Genomic DNA, 24,820 nt, shown 5'->3' with positions numbered 1-24,820 from the left:
AAACCGTCTCTCTTTGCCCTTCTCCAGGAAAGTGAGGCAAACCGACATGGGCAGAATTGACAGGGGAAGGTCAGGCCCCCCCATCATGTGGATTTTTAAACGATGCCACGAACAGCCCTGTGCATGCTTCTCCTTGAGCAAGTGTAACGGAGGCAGCTCAGCCTGATCATCACCGGCACTTAAAGCCCCGCACAGCTCTTCCCGAGGCGTTCCATTCCACGTTTTTGCTTGAAAGTGTAAACTGCACTGCTCGCCTTTCAGTCTTGAAGTTTCACCACACCGTAACATAGCCATGAGACTCCTATACTTTGACGCGTCCGGAACTCTGAAATCTAAAGTATTCAGCAACGAGATACCACCATATGCCATTCTGTCTTATACTTGGGATCCTAAAGGCTCTTCTGTTGAAGTCACATATGAAGGCCTTATGGGAATACTGTCAGAGACAAAGCTGGCTTCAAGAAGATTGAGTTTTGTGGTCAGCAAGCAGCCCGCGACAACTTGACTTACTTCTGGGTCGACACATGCTGCATCGATAAGTGGAATGTCATTGAGCTATCTGCTGAGATTAACTCCATGTTTCGCTACTACCGCAATGCGTCGAAATGCTACGCACTCCTATCTGATATTTCAAAACCTCCATTTCTATATAATAATGAATTGGATGGTTCATTGCAGGAGACTAAAAGAATTACTTCGTCGAAGCAGATGGTTTACTCGCGGCTGGACATTGCAAGAGCTAATAGCGCCAACATCCGTGGAGTTTTATTCTTCAAAATATGAGAGGCTTGGAGATAAAAAGTCTTTAGAGCAAGTCATTCATGGAATTACCAAAATTCCAGTTGACGCTCTGCGCGGACGTCCACTGGAGGAATTTAGTGTGGATGAGCGAATCGCATGGGCTGACAACAGCTCAACAATAGAGGAAGAAGACAGTGCTTACAGTACTGCCTTCTTGGCATAGTCGGCGTCAAAATGGTACCGATGTATGGAGAAGGAAAGGCAGAAGCTCTGAGAAGACTGCGCTTAGCAATTGAACCGACCAAAACAGCTCCATTTATCGTGCCATTTGGCAAAAATAACCATTTCACCGGTCGTGAATCCGAACTCGCTGAACTACAAAAGGGTCTTTTCGTTAAGGGCCAGACAACCAAGATTGCAATCACAGGAATCGGTGGAATCGGAAAAACACAGCACTTGAACTAGCCTACAGATCAAGACAGACATATAAAGACTGCTTAAGACTCTGATAACCAGCCAATGATATGACGAGTCTTCAGCTGGGATATGAACAAATTGCTTGGCAACTACAAATTTCCCGGATGGAACGATGAGAAGCTGGATGCGAAGAAATTGGTAAACTTAAATTTAAGTAAGAAGAGTGATGGGCAGTGGCGTCTCATATTTGGCAATGCTGATCATGATGATGGCGTATGGACCACTGAAAGAGCTGAAGCTGATGGGCTAATTAACAATCTACCAAAGTCTGAGAAAGGGTACATCATCTTTACAACATGCAAAAAAGGAACAGCCAATATGTTAACGCCGAAGAATGTGATCAAGATACTGGAGATTAATGCCGGGATAGCTCAATTAATATTCCAAAGCTACTTATCAGATCGGGATTTAGCCAACGAGCAGCAACAAGTGGATACTTGCTGAACGAGCTCGCATTCTTTCCCCTAGCTATTGTGTTAGCATCATCTTATATCAGTATCAACAATCTGGCTATCAAAGATTATCGGAAACTATCAAAGTCACAGAATAAAAACATTATCGAATTCATCAGTTAACAGCTTCGGGATGAATGGCAGACCCATGATAGAAAGCATCCTTTTGTCGCACCTTGGCTTATATCCTTTAACCAGATTCAAACACGAAACAAGCTAGCGGATGAATATTTATCAATTATGGCTTGCCTAGACCATAAAGATATTCCCATCACTTTACTACCAAGTGATCAAACGGACGAAGCTAAGAAGGATGCTATTAAAATGCTCGCAGATTATTCAACGATCATTAGACGGCCAGCTGAGTCAGCATTAGATTTAGTTACATCAACTTGTAAATTTGGCAACATTAACCTGGCTTCAGAAGAAATAATTACTTTCTCGCTGGAGTAAAATCACTGTAGGCTAACTGGATATGGCGTTTCCTCACAGCCAACACTGGAACAGAAAGACATGGAGAAGACTATTGCCACACGCTACTTACACGTTGAAGATTCGACTTGTTAAGGAAGATAAAGAGGCCAAGGTACATCTGATACGGAAATGTGCTGCAAGTCTAACCAATGATGGACAATGGAGAGAGGCCGAAGTGTTATACGCACAAGTCTTACAGACGTTTTCGAAGAAATTCGGGGATGAAGATATAAATACACTGACCATCATGGCTCAATTGGCGGACACATATCGGGATCCAGGGCGTTGGAAGGAGACTGAAGAGCTGCAAGTGTATGTCAACAATATGAGAAAGAGGGTACTAGGGGAGGAGCATTTAGATACGCTGATCAGTATGAATAACCTAGCAGTAACATATATAGATCAAGGGTGTTGAAGGAGGCCGAAGAGCTTCAAGTACAGGTTAAGGATATATGGTTGAGGATGCTAGGAGAGGAGCATCCAAATACGCTAATTAGTATGGATAACCTGGGATCAATGTATAGCTATCAAGGGCGTTGGAGGGGGGCCTAAGAGCTGCGAGTATATGTTAAGGATACAACTTTGAGGTTGCTAGGGGAGGAGCATCCACACACGCTGACCAGGATAAATAACCTGGCGGTAAAATACGGATCAAGGGCGGTGGAAGGAGGCCGAAGAGCTACTAATATAGACTATATAAAGGATATAAGAAAGAGGGTGCTAGGGGAGGAGCATCCAGACATGCTGAGTAGTATAAATGACCTGGTGTTGACATACAGCCATTAAGGGCGGTGAAATGAGGCCAAAAAGCTATAATTACCTGTGAAGAACATGAGAAAGAGGGTGCTACGAGAGGAACATCCTTCCACGCTGAACAACATGGCTGACCTGGCGTTAACATATGTAGATCAAGGGTGGTGGAAAGAGGCTGAAGAGCTGCAAGTGCACATCAAGGACATGACTGAGTTTAATGGGGCTGGATTTAGACGAGGGTGAGGGGAAGTCACTCTAAATTAACAACATATGCATATATCCTGCGATGCGAGACGTATCTTATTACCTCTTATAAATTTTCTAGACACGAAACGAATTGGTGCGGAGAGCTGCTACAGGAATTTGCACGAGATGCTCCCTTCAAGTTGTAAGTAGCAAGTCTTTTTGTTAGGAATACTTTCCCTATACCGACTAGTTTCACTATCGTAAGCCACTTCTAGAGCAAAGGGAACAAGAGAGAACTAGGGCTTGTTGAGAGAGGAGAGATAGTAAAATAGTTCAGCTTTATGACTTAGGGTAGTATGAGCTTTCAAGTAAGAGAGAGTATTCAGACTAACTACTAGGTAAACTAGACAGTTAAACTACAGAGAGCCGTTAATGAGGTAGGGACAGGATGTTTTTATAGATGTAGGAAATTCGTGCTCATCCTGCTCATCCTATGAGCACCATGAGCGCGCTCATGCCAAGACCTAATGAGCGCTAGTTCTACTGCACTTTCAATTGGTTCTTTTTTCCCGAACCAATAATGATGGTTTTTGGTATTTCACGTGTTATGGTCATAACACTTTTGTTCACCTCATTCAAACCGTCTCTTGCGTCGACGATAACTTTCCGGCTTTACTTGAAGTTGGCGTATCTCCTCTTACGCAATTCATGCTTTGTGAGCTTTTGAGCACACCGCCCGATGTCCGATCGCTTTTGTATAGCAATGGAGCAGCGATGAAGGGCTCAGTGGACGTACTAGTTACGGCCCTCTGCGCGTCGTCTAAGGCGGTGTCGCCGGCTCTTCATTGCGATTTTGATTTGAAGACGGTCCTCAGCAGTTGCAATCACGCGAATACTGTGCCGTTATTGTGCATGTCCTGTACCAACAATATCTGTCGGTACTTGTGCTTCTTTCCATCTGCGACCCGGAAAATCCAGAATGTTGAAAAAGGCACGACAAAGTCAGTCGCAGACAACTAGCACTTTACTAACAACTTAAAGCCCACCTGCTTGAATCTTGAGAGCATGACGAATCCGACAGCAACAAGCAACGTCAGCCCCGAGAACAGAGTCAAACCGAGGAAACCATTGCCGCGTCCAGAAGCAATGACTCCTGCGATAGGGCTGCCAAAAAGCACGCCCGTCGACGCCACCACGTACAAGCTTCCCGTGCGCACGCCCAGCTTTCGGACGTCCGAGATTTGCGCTACCGTCGCTGGCAAGATAGAGAAGTAACAGCCTGAAGCGAAACCATACAAGACGGTGAATACGATGATAAGTGCGTTGGTTGAGCCAGCAGCCAGTGTGGTGCTGGGCAGCCACAGGGTCAGGTTTGAGATTGCACCCAAAGTCGTGAGTAATATCATGATGTTGAACACGCCGTACTTGTCACCATACCATGCGGGGAGGACGCGGCCGAATGTTGACGCTGCATTTAGAATTGAGACCAGGTAGCCGGCCAGAGAATCGGACATACCCTGTGCTCTCGCCTGAACAACGATGAAAGTGAAGGGAAGGAAGCCGCCAGTGTACGCAAACCAGGCGCCAATGGTCAACAGGAGGAACTCCGGCTCCTTGTAGGACTCCAAAAAGTCTTTTAGAAGGAAAGGCCGCTTCAAGGGCGGCAGCCTTGACTTGACTGTCAAATTTGCGACGAAAACCACGCCAAGAAGCAGGAAGGCTAGCGATCGCATGGTCCACCCGAAACCAAGATGGTTCACTAGCCTGTTGACCATGATGGGGAGGACCACGCCGCCGACACTTGAGCCGGTAACCATTATTCCGATAGCAAGAGCTCGATGCCTGAGAAACCACGTGGCGCATGCCGTCATCGCTATGCGTGTCCATCAGCAATGGTGAAATTCAAAGCCTGTAGAAACGAACTGTTGCGGGTGATGGACGGAGTAAACTTACGAGGATAGAAGAGGAAGCTGCAGCCCATGGCGCTGAAAATGGATTGCGCCAGGAAAAACTGGTAGTACTTGCTCGAAAGCGATGTCATCATCAGACCGAAGATGTGGAGGAACGAGCCTATCGCCATAGGAATGCGTGGCCCCCACTGGTCGGTGGCCTTGCCCACGAGAGGGGCCTGTACGGCGAAGTCAGATTCAGCTTTGCCGCCCTCTGTTGCAGTGCGGACAGTTGCAAGGGGAGGGCATACGCAGAAGAACATCATGAAAGACTCCGTTGAGGGGATCCAGGCCACGTTGCTGGCGGAGTACGACGACAGCTGATGCGTAAGGTAGTAGTCTTGGAATATTCCTATACCTGCAGAAAGCATCAGCAACTGACTCTTGCTACGTCTTGCTGGAATCACCCAATCTCCCGTACAGTTAATCCAGCCTAAGCTGGCAAAGATGGAGCAGAAGCCACCGAAAACTACGAGCCACGCTTCCCACCCTCCATCCGGGAAGTCGTTCGGGCTAGGTCCTGCGGCTGGCGAGGTCCTCGAAGTGGCTTTCTCAGGGTCGAAAGTTGTCGCCGCCGGTTCTGTTTGCGAAGCTGGGAAATCCTCTAGTGAGCATTCTGTAGATGATGTGGTCTCGAATTTTTGCTCTGGCATGTCTAATGTGGTCGATATGATAGGCTGTTTGGATAGGGTTATCCGAAGTATAGACTATATAGACTCGAATTGAACGGAGGTTTTGACGATAGAAATGGAACAATCAAAGGAAACAAATTTCTGCGCTTCTCTTTCTTCCTCTTTTCAAGCCCTCTGGATTTAGTTATTGAATAAATATGAGCGGCGATGCGCCGAACGTCGACGAGCTTGCCTCAAGTGGTGGTGGTACTGGGAAGTGAGCGGGAAGACAAACTCGGCGGACGGCGCATAGCATTATATACAAAAAGGAGCCATTTTGATTAATAAAAAAGTGCAAAACGTGGATTTCAAAGCCTCGCATGCAATAAAATGACCACAACGTCCAAGAACTCCTATTTCCTTGCTCCGTACCTTTCGTCAACGATGAGGTTAGGAAACGATGCGCCGGAGTTAACGCTGATCCTACTGAGATGCCGAAACGTAGCCGAATTAGGTATCAATTTTCGAACTGCGGACTAGGGTGTACCCCTTAACCCCGGCTGGCATTTTCGAAAAAAGGTTCCAATTCAAGTTCTGCTTTTGGGCTTCAGAGCCTCGCTCTGATAGTCGTCGGATCGCTGACCTATTTCTTCACGGGCTCTGAATAATCACGCTTCGGAACTTCCGGGAGCATCTGGTTTGATCTGTCTGAACCAAAAGCACGGCTCTGCGTGGAGCTGCCGTTGGCGTTGATGTCTTGCGCATCATGCAGGGTTTACTCGGCAAGGCTACTTGCGGTGACAAGCTTCTTTTGGCGCGAATTTGTTCGATATAAAAGGTCCAACTGACTCCTGCCTCGTATTGCAAATGGTCGGTGTTCCGGGAAAATCCAGGGCTTGCTGGGACTGCAAGAAGAGAAGGGTGAAATGTGGCCTTGAACGCCCCGAATGCCGAAGATGCTCGAAAGCCGGCAGAAAATGCTTAGGATACGATCAGAGCCCGCTCTTCGTCAACAGGACCATAGATCGGCCTCATTTGTCTGCCCCGGAGGTCATTGCAGAAGGTTCAATGTCAAAGCATTCATGGAGTTCCACATCCAGCGAGCTAGAGCGACTGTACACACTTTACTCGGACTGGCGGCGCAACCCGGTCACTTTTCGACTTCTCGCATACAGGTTGATAGAAAAGCTGTACCTGCCATGTGCGGAAACTGTTGATGGCTTGTTGCGCATCACCACCCCCTTCTCGTGGATAAGTGCCGCTTGTGAGTTGAGCGCGCCCAATGATGTTCTCGACCGCTCGTTGCTCGCCTTCTGCACCACTCAGGTGTACGCAACTGAAACTGGGCATATCGACTATGAAACAGCAGTGGAAACGTATAATAGCGCATTGCGGATGCTGTCAGATACCCTGGCTAGAGAGGCAGTCAACAATCCCATATATATCTTAGCCTCCATCGTTATCTTGTCCATATGCGAGGTATGTTGCATCCGTGACTTGTGTTTTGAGCCTCAATTCTTACTTGCCACTCAGCTTTTTATCTTCTATACAGACGAAGGATGGCGCGCACATGTTCAGGGTGTCGCCGATGTTCTCCGTCTTAGGCAGAGCGAGGCGGTTTCCCCAGTGCCAAGCAGTATATGGTATAGGCTTTGCTCACGTCTGCGAGTGATGAGCGTATGTATTTTACGTGACAAATTCTAAAGGGCGAACGTAATAACTAAGCTCTGTAGGTCCTTTCGCAACTCATACGGCGACAGAAAGGAGCTCTGACAGCAGCGCAATGGATGGAAGTACTCCCAGAGCATGCGGATACAGACCCTTTGGATAAGATTATGCATATTTGTTGCGACTTACCGGACACGCTGGAGGCTATTGAAGATGTGCTGATAAGAGACAATTCTTTCGAGCCCTGTATACAGAAAATCACTGACAAATTGGTTCATACGCTTGCCAAAATAAGCTTGCTGCAATCAAATCTGCTCCAGTCATCTCCCACAGCGCTCTACACCACTGTGCCGGCTCTTCTCACAAGTCCTGCAGACAACGGGGAACATTCCAAGCTCTTTCCGTTTGTCTTTACATTTCGGTCGCTGCAAGTCGCTAGCTACTTCATCGTCTCGTGGGCGTTGCAGCTTCATATTTACATGAGCTTAATGCGATTGAGCATGCGAAGAGGTTCAAGTGGCGATTCCTATTCTACCGTGCTCGATCTTCTCGCAGTTTCTCCGGGTTCTGAAGACGAGGAATTCATCCGCGGCAATTACGTTGCATTGCAAAGAGGAACGATCAAGGAGGTTGCTGAGAAATTAGCGCACGATCTTTGTCGGTCAGTCGAATACTGCCATAAGCCACATATGGGTACGTACGGTCCGCAGACAATGTTATATTCGCAGTGGGTCTTAAGGGAATACTTTCAGCACTTTGGATCGCAGCGGGAGCTCTTGTGGATTCTCGCAGTGAAGGAAATGCGAGGCGCGCCGACGCGCTGCGGGATGATGATGATGAAGTTTCAAACGTAGTATGTCATGATCTCCATTTCCTCAGAGTGATAATACGGCGTTACATGCAGAAATCACCCGTCCCTGAAGCCCTGGAACCGTTGGAATCAGCAAGATCCATAATCAAACAATTTTCCTCCTATATCATGAGTTCTTATCGACTCTTTCGCTGTACCTCCATGACCTCGAGTACCAAACCAGAATAGCAAAGTGGGCTCGAATTTTTTTTTTGGTTCAAATGGCACAGAACGCTGCGATACTGGGTCAGCAATCGAGATGTCGTGATGAGATAGATTATACAGCGTGGCGGTGATCGTCAAGGCTTAACAGTATTGCCAAAGTCTGGACCTTAGTGGTCTAGGTTACATGAAAAGTGCGAATTTGGAGAATGAGGTTGATTTACAGGCTTTTTGTGGAGATTATACTGTTTGTGTGAGCATAAAGTAAGGCGAAGAGATATGTGTTGTTGCTGGCTGCATGTAACCCAGTGCTCAAGATTGGATAAGACCAGCTCGCTCGAGGGTGAACTGTAAGTACCGATAGACTAGATCGCGATAATGAGAATGGCATTGTACCGATACATGTCCTGGCAAAATCAGAGGACTGTTAATGTCGCCATCCGAAGCATGACATCTGTTGAACACGATCAAAGAAACCTTTGAAGCCAATCTTGTACCTGGCTCGACTTTTGGTCTCCTCTATACTCTTGGTCCACTTCTGTCCCATGCATCGAGGCGCATCAAATTAATTTAGAATTTAGTTTCTAGGTTAAGTGAATCTGAGTACACGCTGTAATCATTTCAGCGTGTTGGCGATGTGGAAGGATTCCACTTTTACTGGCCATTGTAAAGTCTGAGATCTTCCTGATGGTCGGCGCGATCAATACGAGAGCGCTAAAGGGAAATGTACTTTTGATGAAATTCCAATGCGCTGTATATGTCAAAATTTTGCAGAGGACCGTTGAATCATTACAGAGTGGATGGAATACTTAGCTCCAATATCATCTGAGCTATGTAACCCTTTTGGTGGCGATTCCAGGAAGGGAAGAACTTGGTGTTCACGTTCAGGCCTTCGACGTCACCAGATTTGAAAGCACCCAAGGTAGCTTCAGGGACTAACGACTAAGGTATCTTCGCATTGTTCTTAGCAAAGTGCAAACTTGCTACTGATAGACTGGACGCCTATAAATAACAGGAAATAATGTCTGTGGAAAAAAACATCGTTATCATCGGTGGCGGCATCATTGGCTCTACCTCGGCGTATTTCTTGTCCCGCCACCAGAAGTTCAATCCCACCATTCATTCCATCACTCTTCTTGAGGCAACAAGGATCGCTGGCGGGGCATCGGGCAAAGCTGGTGGTTTGCTCGCATTGTGGGCATATCCTTCGGCAATTGTGCCGCTGAGCCATCGATTACACAAGCAGCTGGCTGATGAGCATAGTGGTGCGGAACGATGGGGATACCGAACTGTGCACTGTGGGCAAATCGATGCGAGAGGAAGACCTTTGGAAGACGAGAGCTTGAAATGGAACAACGACAAGAGGGCAAAAACAGAAGACGGAGGGCTTACGAATAGCGGTGTGGATCTTGTTAGTCTACAGAAGAGGTCCAAGGAAGCGATTGGTCTTTTGAAGCGAGCTGGGGTGCCGAAGGACTTGGACTGGGTAGATCCGGCATCCACGATAGCGTACGAAGAGATGGGCGATCCGACAACGACGGCACAAGTGCATCCATACTTGTTCACGACCGCAATGGCCGATCTGGCTCAGGAGCGGGGCGCAAAAATCGTATACGGGTCTGCGACGGCCATCAATACGTCGGCGGACGGAAGAGTCGAAAGTGTGTCGTTCACGTCCAAAGACGACGGCGCCCTTCGGACGCTCTCAGCATCGGAGGTAGTCCTCTCAGCTGGGCCATGGACGCCGCGCATCTGGCCGACGGCGCCCATCTCCGCCGTGCGCGCCCACAGCGTCACAATCCGGCCCTCGGAACCGCTCTCGGCGTACGCGCTTTTTACGTCGATATTACTGCCCAAGAACTTCTACGCGCAAGCCGGCGCAAGAAAATCCGCACCGAGACACGTGACGCCGGAGATATACGCTCGGCCCAACGACGAAGTGTACGCTTGCGGCGAAGGTGATCGGCTCGTCCCCTTGCCCGCGACCACGGATCTGGTCGAGGTGGACGAGGAAAGGTGTCAGAACGTTGTTGATTATGTTGGCTCGATAAGCGATGAACTGCGACATGGCGAAGTCACGGCAAGACAGGCTTGTTATCTGCCCAATTTGAGCACGGGTGGAAGCCCGCTTATTGGGAAGACAAGCACCAAAGGCCTCTTCTTGGCGGTTGGCCATACATGCTGGGGCATCCAGAACGCACCCGCAACCGGGAAGCTGATGTCGGAGTTTGTATTTGATGGAGAAGCGAAAAGCGCGAAGGTCCAAGGGGGAAGCTTGGATCCGATACAGTACGGTCTTTGAGGACGAGACATGTGTCTCCTGTTTATATAGATCGAGAAGTCTCCCCGAGTGACGACATAGCGCTAGTGATTTTTCCTCTGCAAGCAATGTTTGCTGCAACTCTTTTGTAAATTAAGCACTTCGTGCATTGATGTCATAAATCGGCGACCCGTTGGACCTCCTGTTGTTGGCTACATTCAAGAAGGAGATTTAAATGGCGTAAACGCTTCGTGGAACGACGTAGAATGCAAATCGGATTTATCGCCGAATCCTGCCTTCTCGCACCAAATGGTCAGGTTCAATTAGCGACATCTTGATATAAGGACTGACTGCGGAATTGCTTCAGCCGGCTCGTGGTGAAATTGCGCAGTGTTCAACAGACCATGTTCCTCTCGCATGACTTTCTAGACAAATGCAAGAACTGAAGAGGATCGATTATAATTACTGTGATGCGACGAACTCTCTAAGCGTGATCAACATAACTTAAGCATTTGCGTCATCATCTCATCAAGTAGGTTCATCCACGTGAAAAAAAAGCCAGCAAATTCATAGAATCTAGAAGTCTTTATGATGTGCCAGGTCCGAAAATAGTATGCGAAGAGATATAATTTTCCACCGTGTTCAGTACGTGAAGCTTATAAGTATTTGAACATCTCAGCCCTCGACACTGTCTATTTCATCTTCCCAGACATGACCCTGATCTTCTTCGCAGACCTTCCAGAATGCGGTTGGACCAGCCGGCCCATTCGGATCATAGTTCTTGTCAAACCACGTTCCAATGACTCCACGCGCGCTTCTGATACCTCCGAGCTGGATACATTCGGATCTCCATCTCGTTTCGCTACAGCGTTGATTGATTAGCCTAAAGATCGTACGTAATAAAGAACACTCCGACATACCCATGGAAGATGCTCAGTGTAACCCAACGCACGTCACCATTTTGCGTCATTCGCACCGAGCCTGTGATCTTGGAATTCGCATTTGGGTCCCAACTAGCATGCATGGACCTGCTCATGCCGGTGAAGTGCACGACGGGCATATCCTTCCTATCGCCTTCACCCGGATCGCTGATCTTATTGACTTTGATCTTCATTGTGATCAATCTGATAGCCTCTTGCGTGGTTATGGGCTCTCGCATCTCGCCAGGCGTTGGATCGGGACTCAAAAAGTTAAAGGCGTAAAGATCGTTATAGTCGAGGAAACATACAATCTGTGTTAATTGAGCGACCATTGACTTGCTGCTACCGTGGTCATATATTATACGCTTACTCTTCTCCAAGTGCCAGAAACGCCATACGGATCTCGGGCTTCAAGCGGAATACTAGGCTGTTGCGTCATAACTTTGACCTGCCTGTTTCGCGCTTTCCACGAGCCGGATTCTACGAGTGCCTTGACTCCTGGGCATACAAACTCCTGGATTGGCACATAGCTCTGGGGCGTGATTCCAAAGAATGGAGTTCCGTACATGTCGCCATCACCACCTTTGCCGTGGTCCAGGCTATCGATGAAGTTTCGCATGTTGAAGCCAAGATCGATCATGATGGATTCAATCTTTTCCCAGTCCGGCCTGAACGATAGATCATCCAAGTACGGGCCCCATGAGTTGCGATTGTTGTAGTTTCGCAGGTCATACACTTTGGATCTCGCGTATGGATGCGCAGCGGTGGAGCGTGTTCTACCGAATATCTCATAGCTCGTCCCAAAGTATGCGTGCAATTTGGCGCTCAGCTGTCTTTCCGCGGCAGTCGGAGCCGCACGCTGCTCTTCCGTGCCAGCTCTCTTCGTGCCATCGGCGGCATAACCATAAAGTCCTGACGAGGAGAGGAATACGTTTCGATTGAGAGGATTTTCGAACTGTTCCTGGAGGAACCTTATGTTTCGCGACTGCGCCTGGATCTTGTTCGCGTGGTGGAGCAAATCAACGATAGACTGGACAACAAGCCGGAGATTTCGTCTCTGCGACGGATCAGCCGTTACAAGGATTGCCAACTACGTGTTTATGTCAACTACCTTTACGTCTTCATTTTCACTCATCAGGATATTCTGAAGATGCGTGATATCTTTCAGCCGTAGCTCCCAATCCACTTCAGTCCAAGCCGGAGGTTCATCCTGTGAAATGTCAATATTGCGCGATACGTACGAGGATCACTTGGTAGTGCTGACGAAGTTTTGCAAGTACATGTCTTTCCATAGAAGCTTATTTCCCTTTATGTAAGCCTTGAATGTTCTGCATGTAGCAGCGAGACGAAACAGATCTGGAAAGTTGACGAAGGTGAAGACCTCGTGCAGCAGCTCATCGCACAGGCTGAGTAGACTGGTCATATTGATGGCAAAGCGTGCCACGGTATCAGAATAGCCAACGCAAGCGCCAGATCGCAACAGCACGGTATCGGTCAGTCAAGACACGAGTGTTGCACAGAACGTTGCGGGGAGGTCTTGCAGATGAAAGGTGAGACGGCGTGAAAAAACAGACTGTGATGTGGATACAGAAGGTCCATAGGTAGGTTCTGAGCTCACATTAGGCCTCCGAAGCCACCTAATTAAGCCATCAAGCATAGAGACGGATGATAGTGGTGATCAGACAGGCAGGCCATTGTACCGCATCACGGCATCGTCCAGTCTGGAGTCGGACGTAGCTTCCCTTATCTCCTCGCCGCAAATGTGGCCCAAGCGTTACGCCTCCTCCAGCTCGTGCACTCCGCACTTTGTAAGTAGAGGTGGACTCTGAATGAGGCTAGCGTATTGCCTATTCAGGATCCGTGACTACCGGATAGCAGAGGTGCCCAGGGGGTGTGAGAGAACACCTGGCAGGATAGCTTGAGATCAATCAATCCAAATCAGACATCGACGATACATTGAGCACACTGACACACTTTGTCAGTCTAAGCACATACCAAGTATCACGTGGCATAAGCAAACGCTGGCTAGATAAGAGAGGAGAGCCAGGGGTAGGGGACAGGAGAACAACCATACAATCCATCAGTCAAGATAGCATATAATGAACTAAGCAGGTTTACGATCTCACTTATGCACCATTCATCGCTCCCGTGATCTTCCGCACAGACATCGATACACTTGGCCGGGATAACGTAATCATGCGCTACTCCCTTCTGGGTGACTCAACAGATTCCTACGTGGCTGCTTGAACGGTGCCGCGTCCGTGCGTTAGCGCGCCCTGGGTCAGTTTGCGTGTGCGTGGATTACTTCATATATAATTTGTACGTGCATGCCCAGACGTCATGTCGACATCCGGAAACGCAGGCTATTTTTTCCAGACCACGTGTGTAAAAGAGTCCGGGCGTTTGAGAATCTACATCCAAGGCTAACGAGGATAGTCCAGTGCGTCGCTCGAGCAAGCAGCCAGGAAAGACGCAAAAAAAACAAACAAGAGAGGAAACCCAATAAGCCTTCCGTCAAAGTTGCTTGCTGTCTCCGTTGGACCTGAGGACGACGGCTCCGTCTACGTCGCTGAGGCAGCCGGCAAAGTGAAACACGTGAACGTCGAAGTGCGTATGCTGGTGAAAAATTTCTTCCCACCGTCTTCCTCCAGACAGTTTCCCTAACATTGTTGGTTCATTGTGCTGTCTTTGAGCGGAGTTAACGCGTCATTGTACTTTAGAGCGGAGAAGTGATCAAGACATATCATGTGGCGTTTTCGCCAGTAACGTGTCTAGCAATCAGTTCTACGTGGATGTACGCCGGCGCATGGGACAAAAATGTGTATTGCCATCGCCGTGCACCAGATAGCCCAAATGCCGTGATGAGCCTTTCGGGTCACACGGACTTCGTCAAGACAGTCCTTTTCGTCCCGATGAGCAAGTCGCCACTGGTTATCTCAGGATCCGCCGATGCCACCATCGTAGTTTGGGATGCACTTTCTGGCCGCAAGCTACACACTCTGAAGGGCCATTCGAGAGGCGTGCAAGCTCTGGTCCTGGAAAGCCAAGACGGAGGTGCTGCAATCATCTTCAGTGGCGACTCGAGTCGCGAGATAAGAAGATGGCATATTTCCGCCGAAGCGAGCTACGAAATATCGTTCTCTGCCCCCGACTCCACGGCGCCATCGGGACCAGTTGATCCCCTGATCGCGCACGAAACCTCGATATACGACTTGAAATTTGACAGCGACGGCGATCTCTGGACAGCGTCCGCTGACAAGACGGCCAAGTGTCTTTCGCGCTCTGACGGATTCAAAGCCGACACAGTGCTTCGGCATCCTGACTTTGTACGCGCAATTGCGATCTACGACGCGGGAGGTCTTGTAGTCACCGCTTGTCGCGACGAGAACGTGCGTGTATGGGAGAAAGGGTCCGGACGGCTGCTGCACGTGTACGAGGGACACTTTGAAGAGGTCACAGGGATCGTGGTGGACGAGGAGAGGGGGCGAGCTGTGAGTGTGAGCATCGATGGTACGGTGCGCACATGGGGCCTGAAGGGCGAGGATATCAAGAAGGCGAAGGAAGAAGCGGAAGAGAAGAAAGCGAACGGAACCGGCGACACGAAAAAGGAGAGCCTCCTTACAGCAGAAGAAGAAGCAGAGCTTGCCGAATTGATGGAGGGAGATGATTGAGTCAAAAAAGGGAGCTTCTGGTTGAACACGTCGAGAGCTTCCATTATCTCACGGGACGAAGGATGTAGATGCCCGCACCTCACTTGGCCGGACACACGCGCGGGGACAGAATTATGGAGCTGTTGTGTAACGGAATTCATAGTCAGCAGCGGAGATGCGCAATATCAGATTCTTTCATCGGTCATCCAACGATAACAGATTTCCTGCTTGCGCTAGCCAGTCTAGCATCTCTTTTCTTTTCCTTTTCTTCCATGTACATCCAAAGCAAGACCTGCGTCTTCGTCGTTTACAATTTGCTCTTCGAAATGCTACGCTCGTCTTTCTTGAACAGCACATCACTGTCCGGATACGGGTCGAAGATGACCTTGTTCAACGGATTGTCCTCACTTGCTCGCTTGAACATGTCCTCGTACACATTGCCATCGTACCGACCCAGGCTGCTGTCGAGTTGCCAATCCGGGAACATCCAGCTGTCCACCAGACGGACGGCATGAGGCCTGATCTGCTCCAGGAGCTGCGGCACGCTCTTGGTCCTCGCTAGCTGAATCTGCCTCACGGTGCAGGCCGCGCTCTGGAAGAACTCTGAGGCCTCCCGCTCCAGCGTGTGGAGGGAGTAAAGGCGGAAGAGCTGGTGAAGCACTTCCTTGGTTGGTTTTGGAAGAGACGATTGCAGTGACGATGAAAAGAGCGCTCCGTAAAAGTTCTTCACAACCATGTACTGCGCGTGAGCCGTCGACAGGCGGTAGAAGTCCACAAGCAGAGAGTTCCAAGAACGCTTTTCTTCATCGCGGTGGCGCAAGGCTTCAAACGTCAGATATGCCGTCCGCCAGGCGAACGCTTCGACAAGCTCCTCATCGTTTCCAAGCACGTCGAATGCGGCGCCCATGTCCTGGCGACGGCGATAGTTTTTGAGAATGCGAGTGGTGTCGTTGTCTCCTAGGTTTGCATCAAAATTTCCGTTCTTGCTTGCGTTTTCGAGAACAGCCCTGGCCGACTTCAACAGATAGCGGGAGACCTGTTGGGTAAGCATGTAGTTGTCTCCTTCCCAAGTCAATGTTGGTAGGTAGTCGGCGTACCACGAACCTAACCCGGAGAATGACGAGTAGCCATGGCCACCGCATGCTCTCCTACAGGTTTCTAAACCTTCACCAGCAACAGTAGATGCATGTGCCTTCAAAGCACAAGAAGTTGCGTGAAGGTCCGCCAGGAGGTCGGCCCCGGGGTTAAGCTCTTCGGGTCCTGGTCCGCGCGACAATTGGCCAACGTCTGCAGAGCCTCCTCCACGTTCTCTCTTGTTCATCACAGCCTGATTGGCATCATACAGAGCAATCATTCCTCGTCCGGTAAAATGAAGAGCAAACGTGGCCGCCAATAGCGGAAACAAGCGCTGCTGGACCATGGTGTAGTTGATGACTTGATTCTCCTTTACTTCGTCTTCCGGGGCGTCTCGGTCGGTGAACTGCCGGCGCACAGAGCAGTACCTGATGGCAATTGTAACACCGCGGGCCAACACTGAACCGGACTGAAGGACAATGTTGGAGCGGACCCATGTAAGGGTTCCATAGACGAGTGACGGATTGGATGGGCGCATGTATTTGCTCGTCTTTGGATCAACCCTCGAGAATCGCGCCAGCATGTTGACATGTGGAATCTTTATTTGGTTGAAAAGAAGGAAACCGTTGTCCATCGTGTTGTATCCAAACCTAGAGCGACGTGGTTAGACACGCCGGTCCATTTTCAGCAAGGCAAAAGCACCGTATCCCACGGCCAGGTCACTTACTTTGGTCCGATGTCGCCTACATATATGTTCTCCAGTGGCTCATGGGTCTTCAAGTCCCGAACTTGAACGACGAAGGGATGCGGCCCATACGATTTTCCATTGATGATCAACTGCGCCATCACAACAGCATAGTTTGCTGCCTTTCCCAAAGACCCAATCCACCACTTTGACGCCGTCAGGTGCGGCGAATGCAACGTGAACGTCTGATTATCGGGATTCCATGTAGCCGTCGTCTCCAAGCCGCGAACGTTGGAGCCGTGGCCCAGCTCGGTCTGCGCATAGCAGCCGATGATTTCGTAATTCTCGGCCTTCTTCAGAAAAAGCTCGTGCTGCTCGGGCGTGCCTTGTTCCCGCAAGGTTACAAGGAACATGCTCGCGTGCAGCCCATAGGGAGTCGGCTCGGAAATCAGCTCGTTGGCTGCATGGTACTCCTCTTTCGTCCAGTTGTGTTGGACTGAGAGTTGACGCAATCGCTTTCCCCGTGCGAGTGCGGCTTTGATCCTCTCGTCACGGCCACGGAAATAGTTTTGCGATTTGTCGAACACCGGATCGTCTTGGAGAATCTTAAGGAGTCTGTTGTTTCGCTCGAGCACAGCGTTGGTGTGCAAGAGACAGGCAAGCTTGTCGACGTTGACGTTTGACTTCTCTCTTTCAAGCTCAAGGCATTTACTTCCGGGTCTTCCAGACTCTTTGAGGGCCTGCACCCATGTCGGATTAGTTACCATCGCGAGCTTTATGGGAAGATGAAATGATTTGGCCCACGGCAGCGATATTATAGGACCTTACGTTAAATTGATGTCGTTTTTCCTCGGTGACGTTCTGATCATTTGTCTGGAACCGAGGCTTTCAATCTTGACCAAGCCAATTGTGGGTTGGTGAGTAATTAGCGTGAAGGCTAGAATCACCAGATACTGTACCTTGTAGCATCCGAATGTCTCGCCACAACGGCATTTGCCGCTGGAGCTTTTTGGTTTACGAGATCGATGCCCCAACCCGTGAACGAGAGACAAAGTCGATTCAACAACAGATGTACTGCTAGAAACAATTCGGTAGAACTGATTAGACTCTCAACGGCGTGAACCTCATTTTAGAAATTAAGTGCACAACTGTAATGTGGATCATCTGTATTCCACTGTGTTCTTGCTTGTTTGTGTAGAAGAAACGCTTGGAACTGCGAAACTCTGTTCTCCTCAGCTTCGTAAGTCAAGAGAAATATTTTCCTTGAATGGAGAGACTTCATCTTACGTCAATAGCTTCCAGGATATTTCAACCGCGACTATATGAATGGACATTGATTTTAAGATAGCTAACATAGCGAGTGCTTGTTGGACGTGAAACTGTGTCCTCGCCCACATGCCGTGTAAAGGTCTAGAACTAATTGTTGCACTGTTGGCTAACCAAGCTAGGTAACAGTGCAACACACGGCAAACTGAAAATTAGGACGGTAAGTTACCCAGTTGGTAGGTAACACGAAGCAAGTACAAAAATGCTTAATAGTCGTGTGGGAAAGAAAGAGTTTGAGATAGAGTCGAAAGAGATGACGGAAGTGACTTAATCAATAGCCGCACACTGCCGTTTTTATAAATGGCACGATGTCGAGAGAGGGAGGTGTTAGGAATATCTTCCCAATACCGACTAGCTTTGCAAACGCAGGCTACTTCGGAGGGGATAAGCTTCCTAGAGCGACGAGGCAACGGTATTCCCAGAACTTATTGAAGAAAGGCATAATCAATAAGATGAGAAAGTTTTGTAGCTAAAAGTAACCTAGCTTTAGATATTGGTAAGATTCAACTGAGAAACTAGATATACTAAACAGTTGAACAACAGCGAGTAGAAGAGCTTAAAGGCTCTGTGTTAGGAATACTTTCCCAATACCGACTAGCTTCACTAATGTGAACCACTTCGGAAGGGATGAGCTTCCTAGAGCAAAGGAACAAGGTATAACTAGAGCTTATTATGGAAGGAAGTATAATAAGATAGTTATATTTATGGTTTAGAATTGTATGAGCTTCAAGATAAGAGAATGTATTCAACTAACTACTAGGTAAACTAGACAGTTGAATTACAGAGAGCCGTAAATGAGGTAGAGACAGGATATTTTTATAGACCAAAGACTGTAGTTCCTTGTTGCCTTGCTCATTTCTTGAATATGGACGGAATGAGCCTTTCCTCCAATCAAGAATATATAAGATTCCTGTGATTGGACAACGAGCTCATCCGGCTCATTCTTGCAGAATGATCCCAATGAGCGCCTCACGTGTTCCCTCACGTGTTACTTCGTAACACTCTGATCTTTTATAGAAAGCAAACAGAGAGAAGATTAGGGGAACAACAACAGCGAGAACCTAAATTCTTGGAGTTCAATCGTTCTATCGTGCATACATAGTCCTCTAGAGGCCTCGAGTCGCCGATAAACCGTTCCTGGCCGTGCATAGCCTTCTGGTGGATACATGAACACAGTTCGGTCCAGACTTGCGTTCATAAATGCATTCACAGCATCCATCTGAGCAGTCTCCAGATCATACTTTGCCGTCATGGCCATCAGAACTTGAAATGATCGTGCTGCCAATGTGGCTGTATACACATCTTCTGCTGTCTTCGGTTCCATATCACCTCGAATTACTAGTCTCGCTTTGAACGTGGCTAGCCGACCGTCCTGATCAGGTTTATAGCTGTAGACCCATATGCTGCCCAGCTTCACGCTCTCCTTTGCTGAGTCTTTCGGCACCTCAATGAAGCTATCTGCCTGCTGGTGAGTCTGCAGGTGTTCAGCCTCTTCTCGCTGGAATTCTTTTGCAAATCGGTGTCTGAGCATCTCTCGTCGGTTTCTTGGTACAGGTGGTAAATCCTTGATCAGTGGAGCCTGGGCATCTGAGGTCTTTTGATCCTCATCATCGTCCCAAGTGAGTATAGCTATTCTTGAGGCGATATCTTTCTTGCCTATCATCCGCCCGGCATAAAAGCTTCCTCGGAGGGTATTATGCTCAACATGCTCAAACGCTCGCTCAGCCTCATTCTCTCCTTCCGGTGTAGATTGTAGGTGCGGTGCTTTCCGAATTGGCGACTGATAGTGTGTCTTGGCTGAAAATGCTTCCTGCACTGCTGACTGATTCACTTGGTTGTATCTGTTGTAGTCCAGCTATCAGTTGACTTAGCGGGTCTGAGTCCTCGGTATTCACATCCGATGGTACCCGATCTATCCAGCCATTAGGCAGTTGCCAAATGCTATTGAAGACGTCTTGATCAGGTATCCCAACCTCCTCAATGACATCATTGAGCTCTTGCTCAGTTTGTGGGTCAAGCTTCTCAATCCTGCCATCAAAGAATTGAGACTCATCAAAGATCACGTCTCGGACCAGCTTGATTTTGTTGGAGTAGGGTATCAAGATTTGATAGATGTTCAAGGCAGTATACCCAATTAGGGACCCGATATCCGCCCTCAGATTAAGCTTATAAAACAGTTTGCGTGTCTTCTTCCGTACGTCTGCGATCATGACGTATGCCTTGCATCCATACGCTCGCATATGGCTGATGGACGGTTTGATCCATTCTCCTTGCAGTCCAAGGTTGATCCTTTGCATGTTGTACATCAGTTCATATGGGGTCATCCATTAGTTCTGAGCTCTTGGAAGACGATTATGGATGTAACATGCTGCTTCGATATATGCAAGCCAGTGTTCCTCAGGCAGGTTCGCATGGATCCTCATGTTTCGAGCCATCTCACCAATTACAACCCCTGAGCGTTCTGCTAACCATTCTGTGCCTGTGTGTTTGGTGCAGAAGGCTCAAATTTAACACCCTGAGCTCGAAACTATGTCTGAATGATATCTGCCATGAGTTTATTATCACTGCGTACTTTGCGCCATTTGATCTTGAACTGGGTTCGGATATAACAGTATGCATCGATCAGGCCTTCTAAGATTGATCATGCGCTATCTGTTGTCAGTATATATGGCATAGTGAATCATAAGTCTCTACATATGATCAGTAGGTATCTTCAATAGATCCTATATCCTTGCATAGGGTGCATATCCACTGAGACCTCGTCAAATGGATGTGTTGGTGGTGCTTCAGGTTCTGCCCTTGATATCTGTGCACTTATCTTTGATAGCGCACATGCCTCGCATTCAGCTGTCACCGGACCCCGAATCTTTGCATTCCGGGTCGCTGTCTCAAGTCGCTCAAGCGCTTGTATACCTGCATGACTCATCGAAAGGTGCCATAAATGTCCTTCTGCTGTTGAAACTGGTCGCGTATTCCCCTGATGTTGGGTCTTAAATGCTGTACCTTGAGTACCCTCTAGTTGGTCCTCAAGAAGATGGAATTCATAAATCACGAACTAGTCATGTTTGTCAGCTACCCTATGGACGCTTGATCCATTTGCCCGTCGAAGCATCATCATTCTGTAGCTGTCAAAGTAGATGCCTGCGCTCATCAGCTTTCTCAGTGATGCTAAATTTGTTGGCATATCTGGGCAGTAAGCCACTCCCTTTAAACTGAGATACTTGCCGCTGGACGTGGGTATTCTTACAGTACCATAGCCTTTGATCTCGATGTAACCGCCACCCCCAAGAAGGTACTCTGGCTCGCTCAGCTGGTGGTAATCTGTTAGGTACTCAAGATCATTGGCCCCATGGTCTGTACTGGCTGAGTCCAGTAGTACTGCTTGTCTCAGACCTGGGGCTGGTCAGACCGTAAAGCTCATGCCTGTTCTATATCTAGGTCAAGGCTGTACGGTTAGTCACCTATCTGCCCTACTGTCTTCGACTGATCTCAGTGCCTTGCACTAATCATCAGGTGGCATAGGCATTCCGAGTCTCTTTAATTCTCTGATAACCCTTTCGGTTTTCTTGTTTCGAAGCCAGATACTTCGTCTGAACTCCAATGGCTTCCATTCTTCTGACCTCTTCTTTGGTTCCGCGAAGAAACAGCCTTCGAGTGTGTGACCTTTCAGGCCACACCCCCAACAGCCACCAACGGTGCCTGATCGGTGTCTTTTTGTCTCATTCCCACCCGCCTTGGTTTGAGGTCTTGATGGCAGATCTTTGGATTGATCAGGTCCTTCAGATTCAGCCTCAGCAGCTACAGACACAAACGCTCCACGCCTTGCTCCAGATTGGGCAGGTCTTACAGAATGCCGAATGCTGTACTCTGATTGAATAGCCTGCACCACATCGCGGTATGTCTTAAGATCACCATTTCCAGCTGTGGTCTGGAGGATCCGAGTTACTGTGCTCGGGACCAGATCACCAACTGCAGCCAGTAGGTCACTCGACCACTGCTCATAGTCTAGTGCATGTGGTAGGTCAACTGCTTCAGCTTGAAGCATTGCCTCCTGCCACTTAGATACCCAAGATGTAATTGTCTTCGCCGTCACCGGCGTCCTGATTGCGGTGTTGTACGCCTCCCTCGCGCGTCGCTTTCGTAGAGCTGGATCGCCTCGATAGACATCTCGCAATTTCTGAACTTGTGTACGGAGCGGGTCTTTTGCCTTCAAGTATAGTTTGGCTGTATCATCGCATGTCTGTCGGATGACCTGAGCTGCTTCCATGTATTCTCGTTCTTCAGCTTTGAATTTGGGTAGGTCCTTGCGAGTGAAGATCTCCAGGTCGAACCTGAATTCCTCTCTCTCTTTGTTTGTGAGGTTGTATTGGACTCGATTATACTCAGGCGGCTCGACCTGCTCCTCCTCTGCCCTGCTAACCGCGGTGGTATAGGTGGCCGAGTATGCTGACTCGATTGGTTCCTCCATGTCGAGGGTTGGTATGGCTGGTGGATTGGTTGAGTCTGGGTCTATGAATTTCGTCCATAGCGTAGGTGTAACCATCCCTTCCAGTTGTTCGATCCACTTATCCCAATCATCCTGAGTCTTGAGGATGACTAGCTGTTCCTTCACTTTGATGGTATTCGCCATATCTGCTATGGTTTGTATGACGATTGTCAGGAACTTATTCAACTCGGTTGACTGCCCAATTGATAGATGGGTTGAGTGTGGTATGATTGCTTCAAGTTTTCGCTTTTGCAAAGTGTTGATGAGCTTAAGATCCGGCATCTTTACTCAGGTTGTATCTATATCTCGGTATTTATCGTTATTGCTCTGGCGGTGTACTGCTTAATGATTATGCAGGTCTTTTTAGCCTTACCCTGCAGGTCGTGCATGCTGCTGCACCTTCTCGCTTCGTATAGTACTGTATTGGTCGCTAACCGGGCTCATAACTGTCAATGTCTGTGCGGAAGATCACGGGAGCGATGAATGGTGCATAAGTGAGATCGTAAACCTGCTTAGTTCATTATATGCTATCTTGACTGATGGATTGTATGGTTGTTCTCCTGTCCCCTACCCCTGGCTCTCCTCTCTTATCTAGCCAGCGTTTGCTTATGTCACGTGATACTTGGTATGTGCTTAGACTGACAGTCACACTTCGCTTTGTTCAAAGTAAACAAAACCAGCTGTCCCTTCCATCCACCCCTTATCCATCAAAAATTGTCTTCAAAAGCTTGCCAGCCCTGTTGACAATCGTTGTTCTACTAATATTACCGTGATACTTAGGCTCCTAGAGGCTGCGCCTCGTGTTTCGCGGTCTGCATACCTACAGTCTCCCCCCAATGCTCGACATCGTCTGCGCGTTGTTGGTCTCCTCACCCACGGACACCCTTGTCTGTTCCATAAATCTGATGGCCTTTGTGGCTAGCTTGCGCGTACTCAGAATCGCTCTGAGGTTAGTCCGTCCTGGGAGGAGTCCGAACTCCTGTCTCCGGAGGTCCTTGTAGTGGCGGCAGCTAAGCAGGACGCGACCACAGTGGTACTACGAAAGCCTGGAAAGGACGACTATACAATTCCTAAAGCGTACCGCCCGATCGCGCTTCTGAATACGATCGGGAAGGTCATGGACACAGTCATCGCCCGGCGACTCAGCTTTCTGGTAGAGAAATATCAGGTGCTTCCCAGCCGACATGTCGGAGGCCGGAAGCTGCGGTCTACAGAACATGCGCTACACGCGATAATCGAACGTATTTACGAAACATGGAATAAAGGCAAGGTGAGAGTGGCTAGCCTTCTCCTTCTGGACGTGATGGGGGCATTTGAAAGTGTCTCTTCCAAACGGCTCTTACACAACCTCCGGAAGCGGAAGGTTGATGAAACGATGGTACGCTGGATAGCGAGCTTTCTGAGCGGCAGGCGCACCAGGATTGCGCTCGACGGATATGAATCAGAGGAGTACCGGATTGAAACTGGTATCCCACAGGGCTCACCCCTCTCACCCATCTTGTATATTTTCTACAATGCAGATCTTATAGAGGAGTGCGGGGTAGAGGACGTGACAACAGTAGGATATATTGACGACGCCGCGACCCTGGCGTGCAGTGACTCCACAGACGAAACCTGTGAGAAGATTGAACTAGCACTAGAAAAGGCTTACCATTGGGCACAAATGCATGGCGCGAAATTCGCACCAGAAAAGTTCCAGCTAGTACACTTCACACGAGCACACAGCCGCATCGACTTTGAAAGGCCGCTCGTAACCCAGGGAATCACTATCCCGGCTAAGACTACATGCAAGTACCTGGGGGTCATCATGGACCGAAAGCTAAAATGGAAGGAACACATCGCAGAGATACGCCGGAAAGTCACAAAAACAATCGCCGCACTAAATTCCATCGGAGGCTCTATCTGGGGCATATAGGTGTTAGGAATACTTTCCCAATACCGGCTGGCTTCACCAATGTAAGCCACTTCGGAAGGGATTAGCTTCCTAGAGCAAGGGAACAATGTATAACCAGAGCTTATTAAGGAAGGAATATAATAAGATAGTTACGTTTGTGACTTAGAATGGTATGAGCTTCAGAAGTATGAGAATGTATTCA

General features: G+C 48.6%; 10 protein-coding genes across 11 annotated transcripts; 6 read left to right on the top strand and 4 right to left on the bottom strand.

The window, feature by feature from the left end:
• Window positions 1–975: 975 nt before the first annotated feature.
• On the top strand, window positions 976–1,206 carry PV09_09555 (uncharacterized protein; the record flags this gene model as incomplete). The annotated part of the gene is made up of 1 exon (XM_016363631.1): window positions 976–1,206. The coding sequence occupies one exon, from the start codon at window positions 976–978 to the stop codon at window positions 1,204–1,206; it is 231 nt and encodes a 76-aa protein (XP_016208544.1).
• Window positions 1,207–2,391: 1,185 nt separating this feature from the next.
• PV09_09554 (uncharacterized protein) lies at window positions 2,392–2,696 on the top strand (the record flags this gene model as incomplete). Its single annotated transcript, XM_016363630.1, has 2 exons — window positions 2,392–2,456; window positions 2,546–2,696. 2 exons carry the CDS (start codon window positions 2,392–2,394, stop codon window positions 2,694–2,696), a joined length of 216 nt encoding a protein of 71 aa, XP_016208543.1.
• A 327-nt stretch (window positions 2,697–3,023) lies between these two features.
• On the top strand, window positions 3,024–3,289 carry PV09_09553 (uncharacterized protein; the record flags this gene model as incomplete). Its single annotated transcript, XM_016363629.1, has 2 exons — window positions 3,024–3,136; window positions 3,223–3,289. 2 exons carry the CDS (start codon window positions 3,024–3,026, stop codon window positions 3,287–3,289), a joined length of 180 nt encoding a protein of 59 aa, XP_016208542.1.
• An 810-nt stretch (window positions 3,290–4,099) lies between these two features.
• PV09_09552 (uncharacterized protein) lies at window positions 4,100–5,832 on the bottom strand (the record flags this gene model as incomplete). The annotated part of the gene is made up of 4 exons (XM_016363628.1): window positions 5,454–5,832; window positions 5,284–5,390; window positions 5,037–5,211; window positions 4,100–4,956 (listed from the first exon to the last, which is right to left on the bottom strand). The coding sequence occupies exons 1-4, from the start codon at window positions 5,683–5,685 to the stop codon at window positions 4,100–4,102; spliced, it is 1,371 nt and encodes a 456-aa protein (XP_016208541.1). The 5' UTR covers window positions 5,686–5,832.
• Window positions 5,833–6,245: 413 nt separating this feature from the next.
• Window positions 6,246–8,628, top strand: PV09_09551 (uncharacterized protein). Its single transcript, XM_016363627.1, has 3 exons — window positions 6,246–7,122; window positions 7,177–7,320; window positions 7,377–8,628. The coding sequence occupies exons 1-3, from the start codon at window positions 6,511–6,513 to the stop codon at window positions 8,163–8,165; spliced, it is 1,545 nt and encodes a 514-aa protein (XP_016208540.1). The 5' UTR covers window positions 6,246–6,510; the 3' UTR covers window positions 8,166–8,628.
• A 658-nt stretch (window positions 8,629–9,286) lies between these two features.
• Window positions 9,287–10,958, top strand: PV09_09550 (uncharacterized protein). Its single transcript, XM_016363626.1, has one exon. It carries the CDS (start codon window positions 9,345–9,347, stop codon window positions 10,623–10,625), a length of 1,281 nt encoding a protein of 426 aa, XP_016208539.1. The 5' UTR covers window positions 9,287–9,344; the 3' UTR covers window positions 10,626–10,958.
• A 16-nt stretch (window positions 10,959–10,974) lies between these two features.
• On the bottom strand, window positions 10,975–13,245 carry PV09_09549 (uncharacterized protein). The gene is made up of 5 exons (XM_016363625.1): window positions 12,768–13,245; window positions 12,615–12,713; window positions 11,874–12,560; window positions 11,504–11,814; window positions 10,975–11,445 (listed from the first exon to the last, which is right to left on the bottom strand). The coding sequence occupies exons 1-5, from the start codon at window positions 12,924–12,926 to the stop codon at window positions 11,259–11,261; spliced, it is 1,443 nt and encodes a 480-aa protein (XP_016208538.1). The 5' UTR covers window positions 12,927–13,245; the 3' UTR covers window positions 10,975–11,258.
• A 582-nt stretch (window positions 13,246–13,827) lies between these two features.
• PV09_09548 lies at window positions 13,828–15,365 on the top strand. Of its 2 annotated transcripts, XM_016363623.1 has the most exons (3): window positions 13,828–13,884; window positions 13,945–14,110; window positions 14,224–15,365. In XM_016363623.1, the coding sequence occupies exons 1-3, from the start codon at window positions 13,844–13,846 to the stop codon at window positions 15,172–15,174; spliced, it is 1,158 nt and encodes a 385-aa protein (XP_016208536.1). In that variant the 5' UTR covers window positions 13,828–13,843; the 3' UTR covers window positions 15,175–15,365. The 2 variants fall into 2 exon arrangements, with proteins under 2 accessions (XP_016208536.1, XP_016208537.1); XM_016363624.1 differs by having other exon boundaries at window positions 13,945–15,365.
• PV09_09547 (uncharacterized protein) lies at window positions 15,165–18,473 on the bottom strand. The gene is made up of 3 exons (XM_016363622.1): window positions 18,200–18,473; window positions 16,955–18,135; window positions 15,165–16,877 (listed from the first exon to the last, which is right to left on the bottom strand). Exons 2-3 carry the CDS (start codon window positions 17,677–17,679, stop codon window positions 15,461–15,463), a joined length of 2,142 nt encoding a protein of 713 aa, XP_016208535.1. The 5' UTR covers window positions 17,680–18,135; window positions 18,200–18,473; the 3' UTR covers window positions 15,165–15,460.
• Window positions 18,474–21,740: 3,267 nt separating this feature from the next.
• PV09_09546 (uncharacterized protein) lies at window positions 21,741–23,006 on the bottom strand (the record flags this gene model as incomplete). Its single annotated transcript, XM_016363621.1, has 1 exon — window positions 21,741–23,006. One exon carries the CDS (start codon window positions 23,004–23,006, stop codon window positions 21,741–21,743), a length of 1,266 nt encoding a protein of 421 aa, XP_016208534.1.
• Window positions 23,007–24,820: the final 1,814 nt, after the last annotated feature.

This window comes from Verruconis gallopava (genome assembly GCF_000836295.1).
Source record: "Verruconis gallopava strain CBS 43764 unplaced genomic scaffold supercont1.80, whole genome shotgun sequence".
In the NCBI taxonomy this organism is placed as follows: Eukaryota; Fungi; Ascomycota; class Dothideomycetes; order Venturiales; family Sympoventuriaceae; genus Verruconis; species Verruconis gallopava.
The sequence above is the reverse complement of the archived record's forward strand: the minus strand, read 5'-3'. Positions and strand labels throughout refer to the sequence as shown.

Coding starts and splice junctions, on each gene's coding strand:
- PV09_09551 (XM_016363627.1), top strand. CDS start 6,511: ATGGTCGGTGTTCCGGGAAAATCCAGGGCTTGCTGGGACTGCAAGAAG. Junction 7,123..7,176: donor TTATCTTGTCCATATGCGAG/GTATGTTGCATC, acceptor CTTGCCACTCAG/CTTTTTATCTTCTATACAGA. Junction 7,321..7,376: donor CACGTCTGCGAGTGATGAGC/GTATGTATTTTA, acceptor TAAGCTCTGTAG/GTCCTTTCGCAACTCATACG.
- PV09_09550 (XM_016363626.1), top strand. CDS start 9,345: ATGTCTGTGGAAAAAAACATCGTTATCATCGGTGGCGGCATCATTGGC.
- PV09_09548 (XM_016363623.1), top strand. CDS start 13,844: ATGTCGACATCCGGAAACGCAGGCTATTTTTTCCAGACCAC. Junction 13,885..13,944: donor GGCTATTTTTTCCAGACCAC/GTGTGTAAAAGA, acceptor AGGATAGTCCAG/TGCGTCGCTCGAGCAAGCAG. Junction 14,111..14,223: donor TGAAACACGTGAACGTCGAA/GTGCGTATGCTG, acceptor ATTGTACTTTAG/AGCGGAGAAGTGATCAAGAC.
- PV09_09547 (XM_016363622.1), bottom strand. CDS start 17,679: ATGGTAACTAATCCGACATGGGTGCAGGCCCTCAAAGAGTCTGGAAGA. Junction 16,878..16,954: donor GTAGGCGACATCGGACCAAA/GTAAGTGACCTG, acceptor ACGTCGCTCTAG/GTTTGGATACAACACGATGG.
- PV09_09549 (XM_016363625.1), bottom strand. CDS start 12,926: ATGACCAGTCTACTCAGCCTGTGCGATGAGCTGCTGCACGAGGTCTTC. Junction 12,714..12,767: donor ACATGTACTTGCAAAACTTC/GTCAGCACTACC, acceptor GACATTTCACAG/GATGAACCTCCGGCTTGGAC. Junction 11,815..11,873: donor TTTCTGGCACTTGGAGAAGA/GTAAGCGTATAA, acceptor CAATTAACACAG/ATTGTATGTTTCCTCGACTA.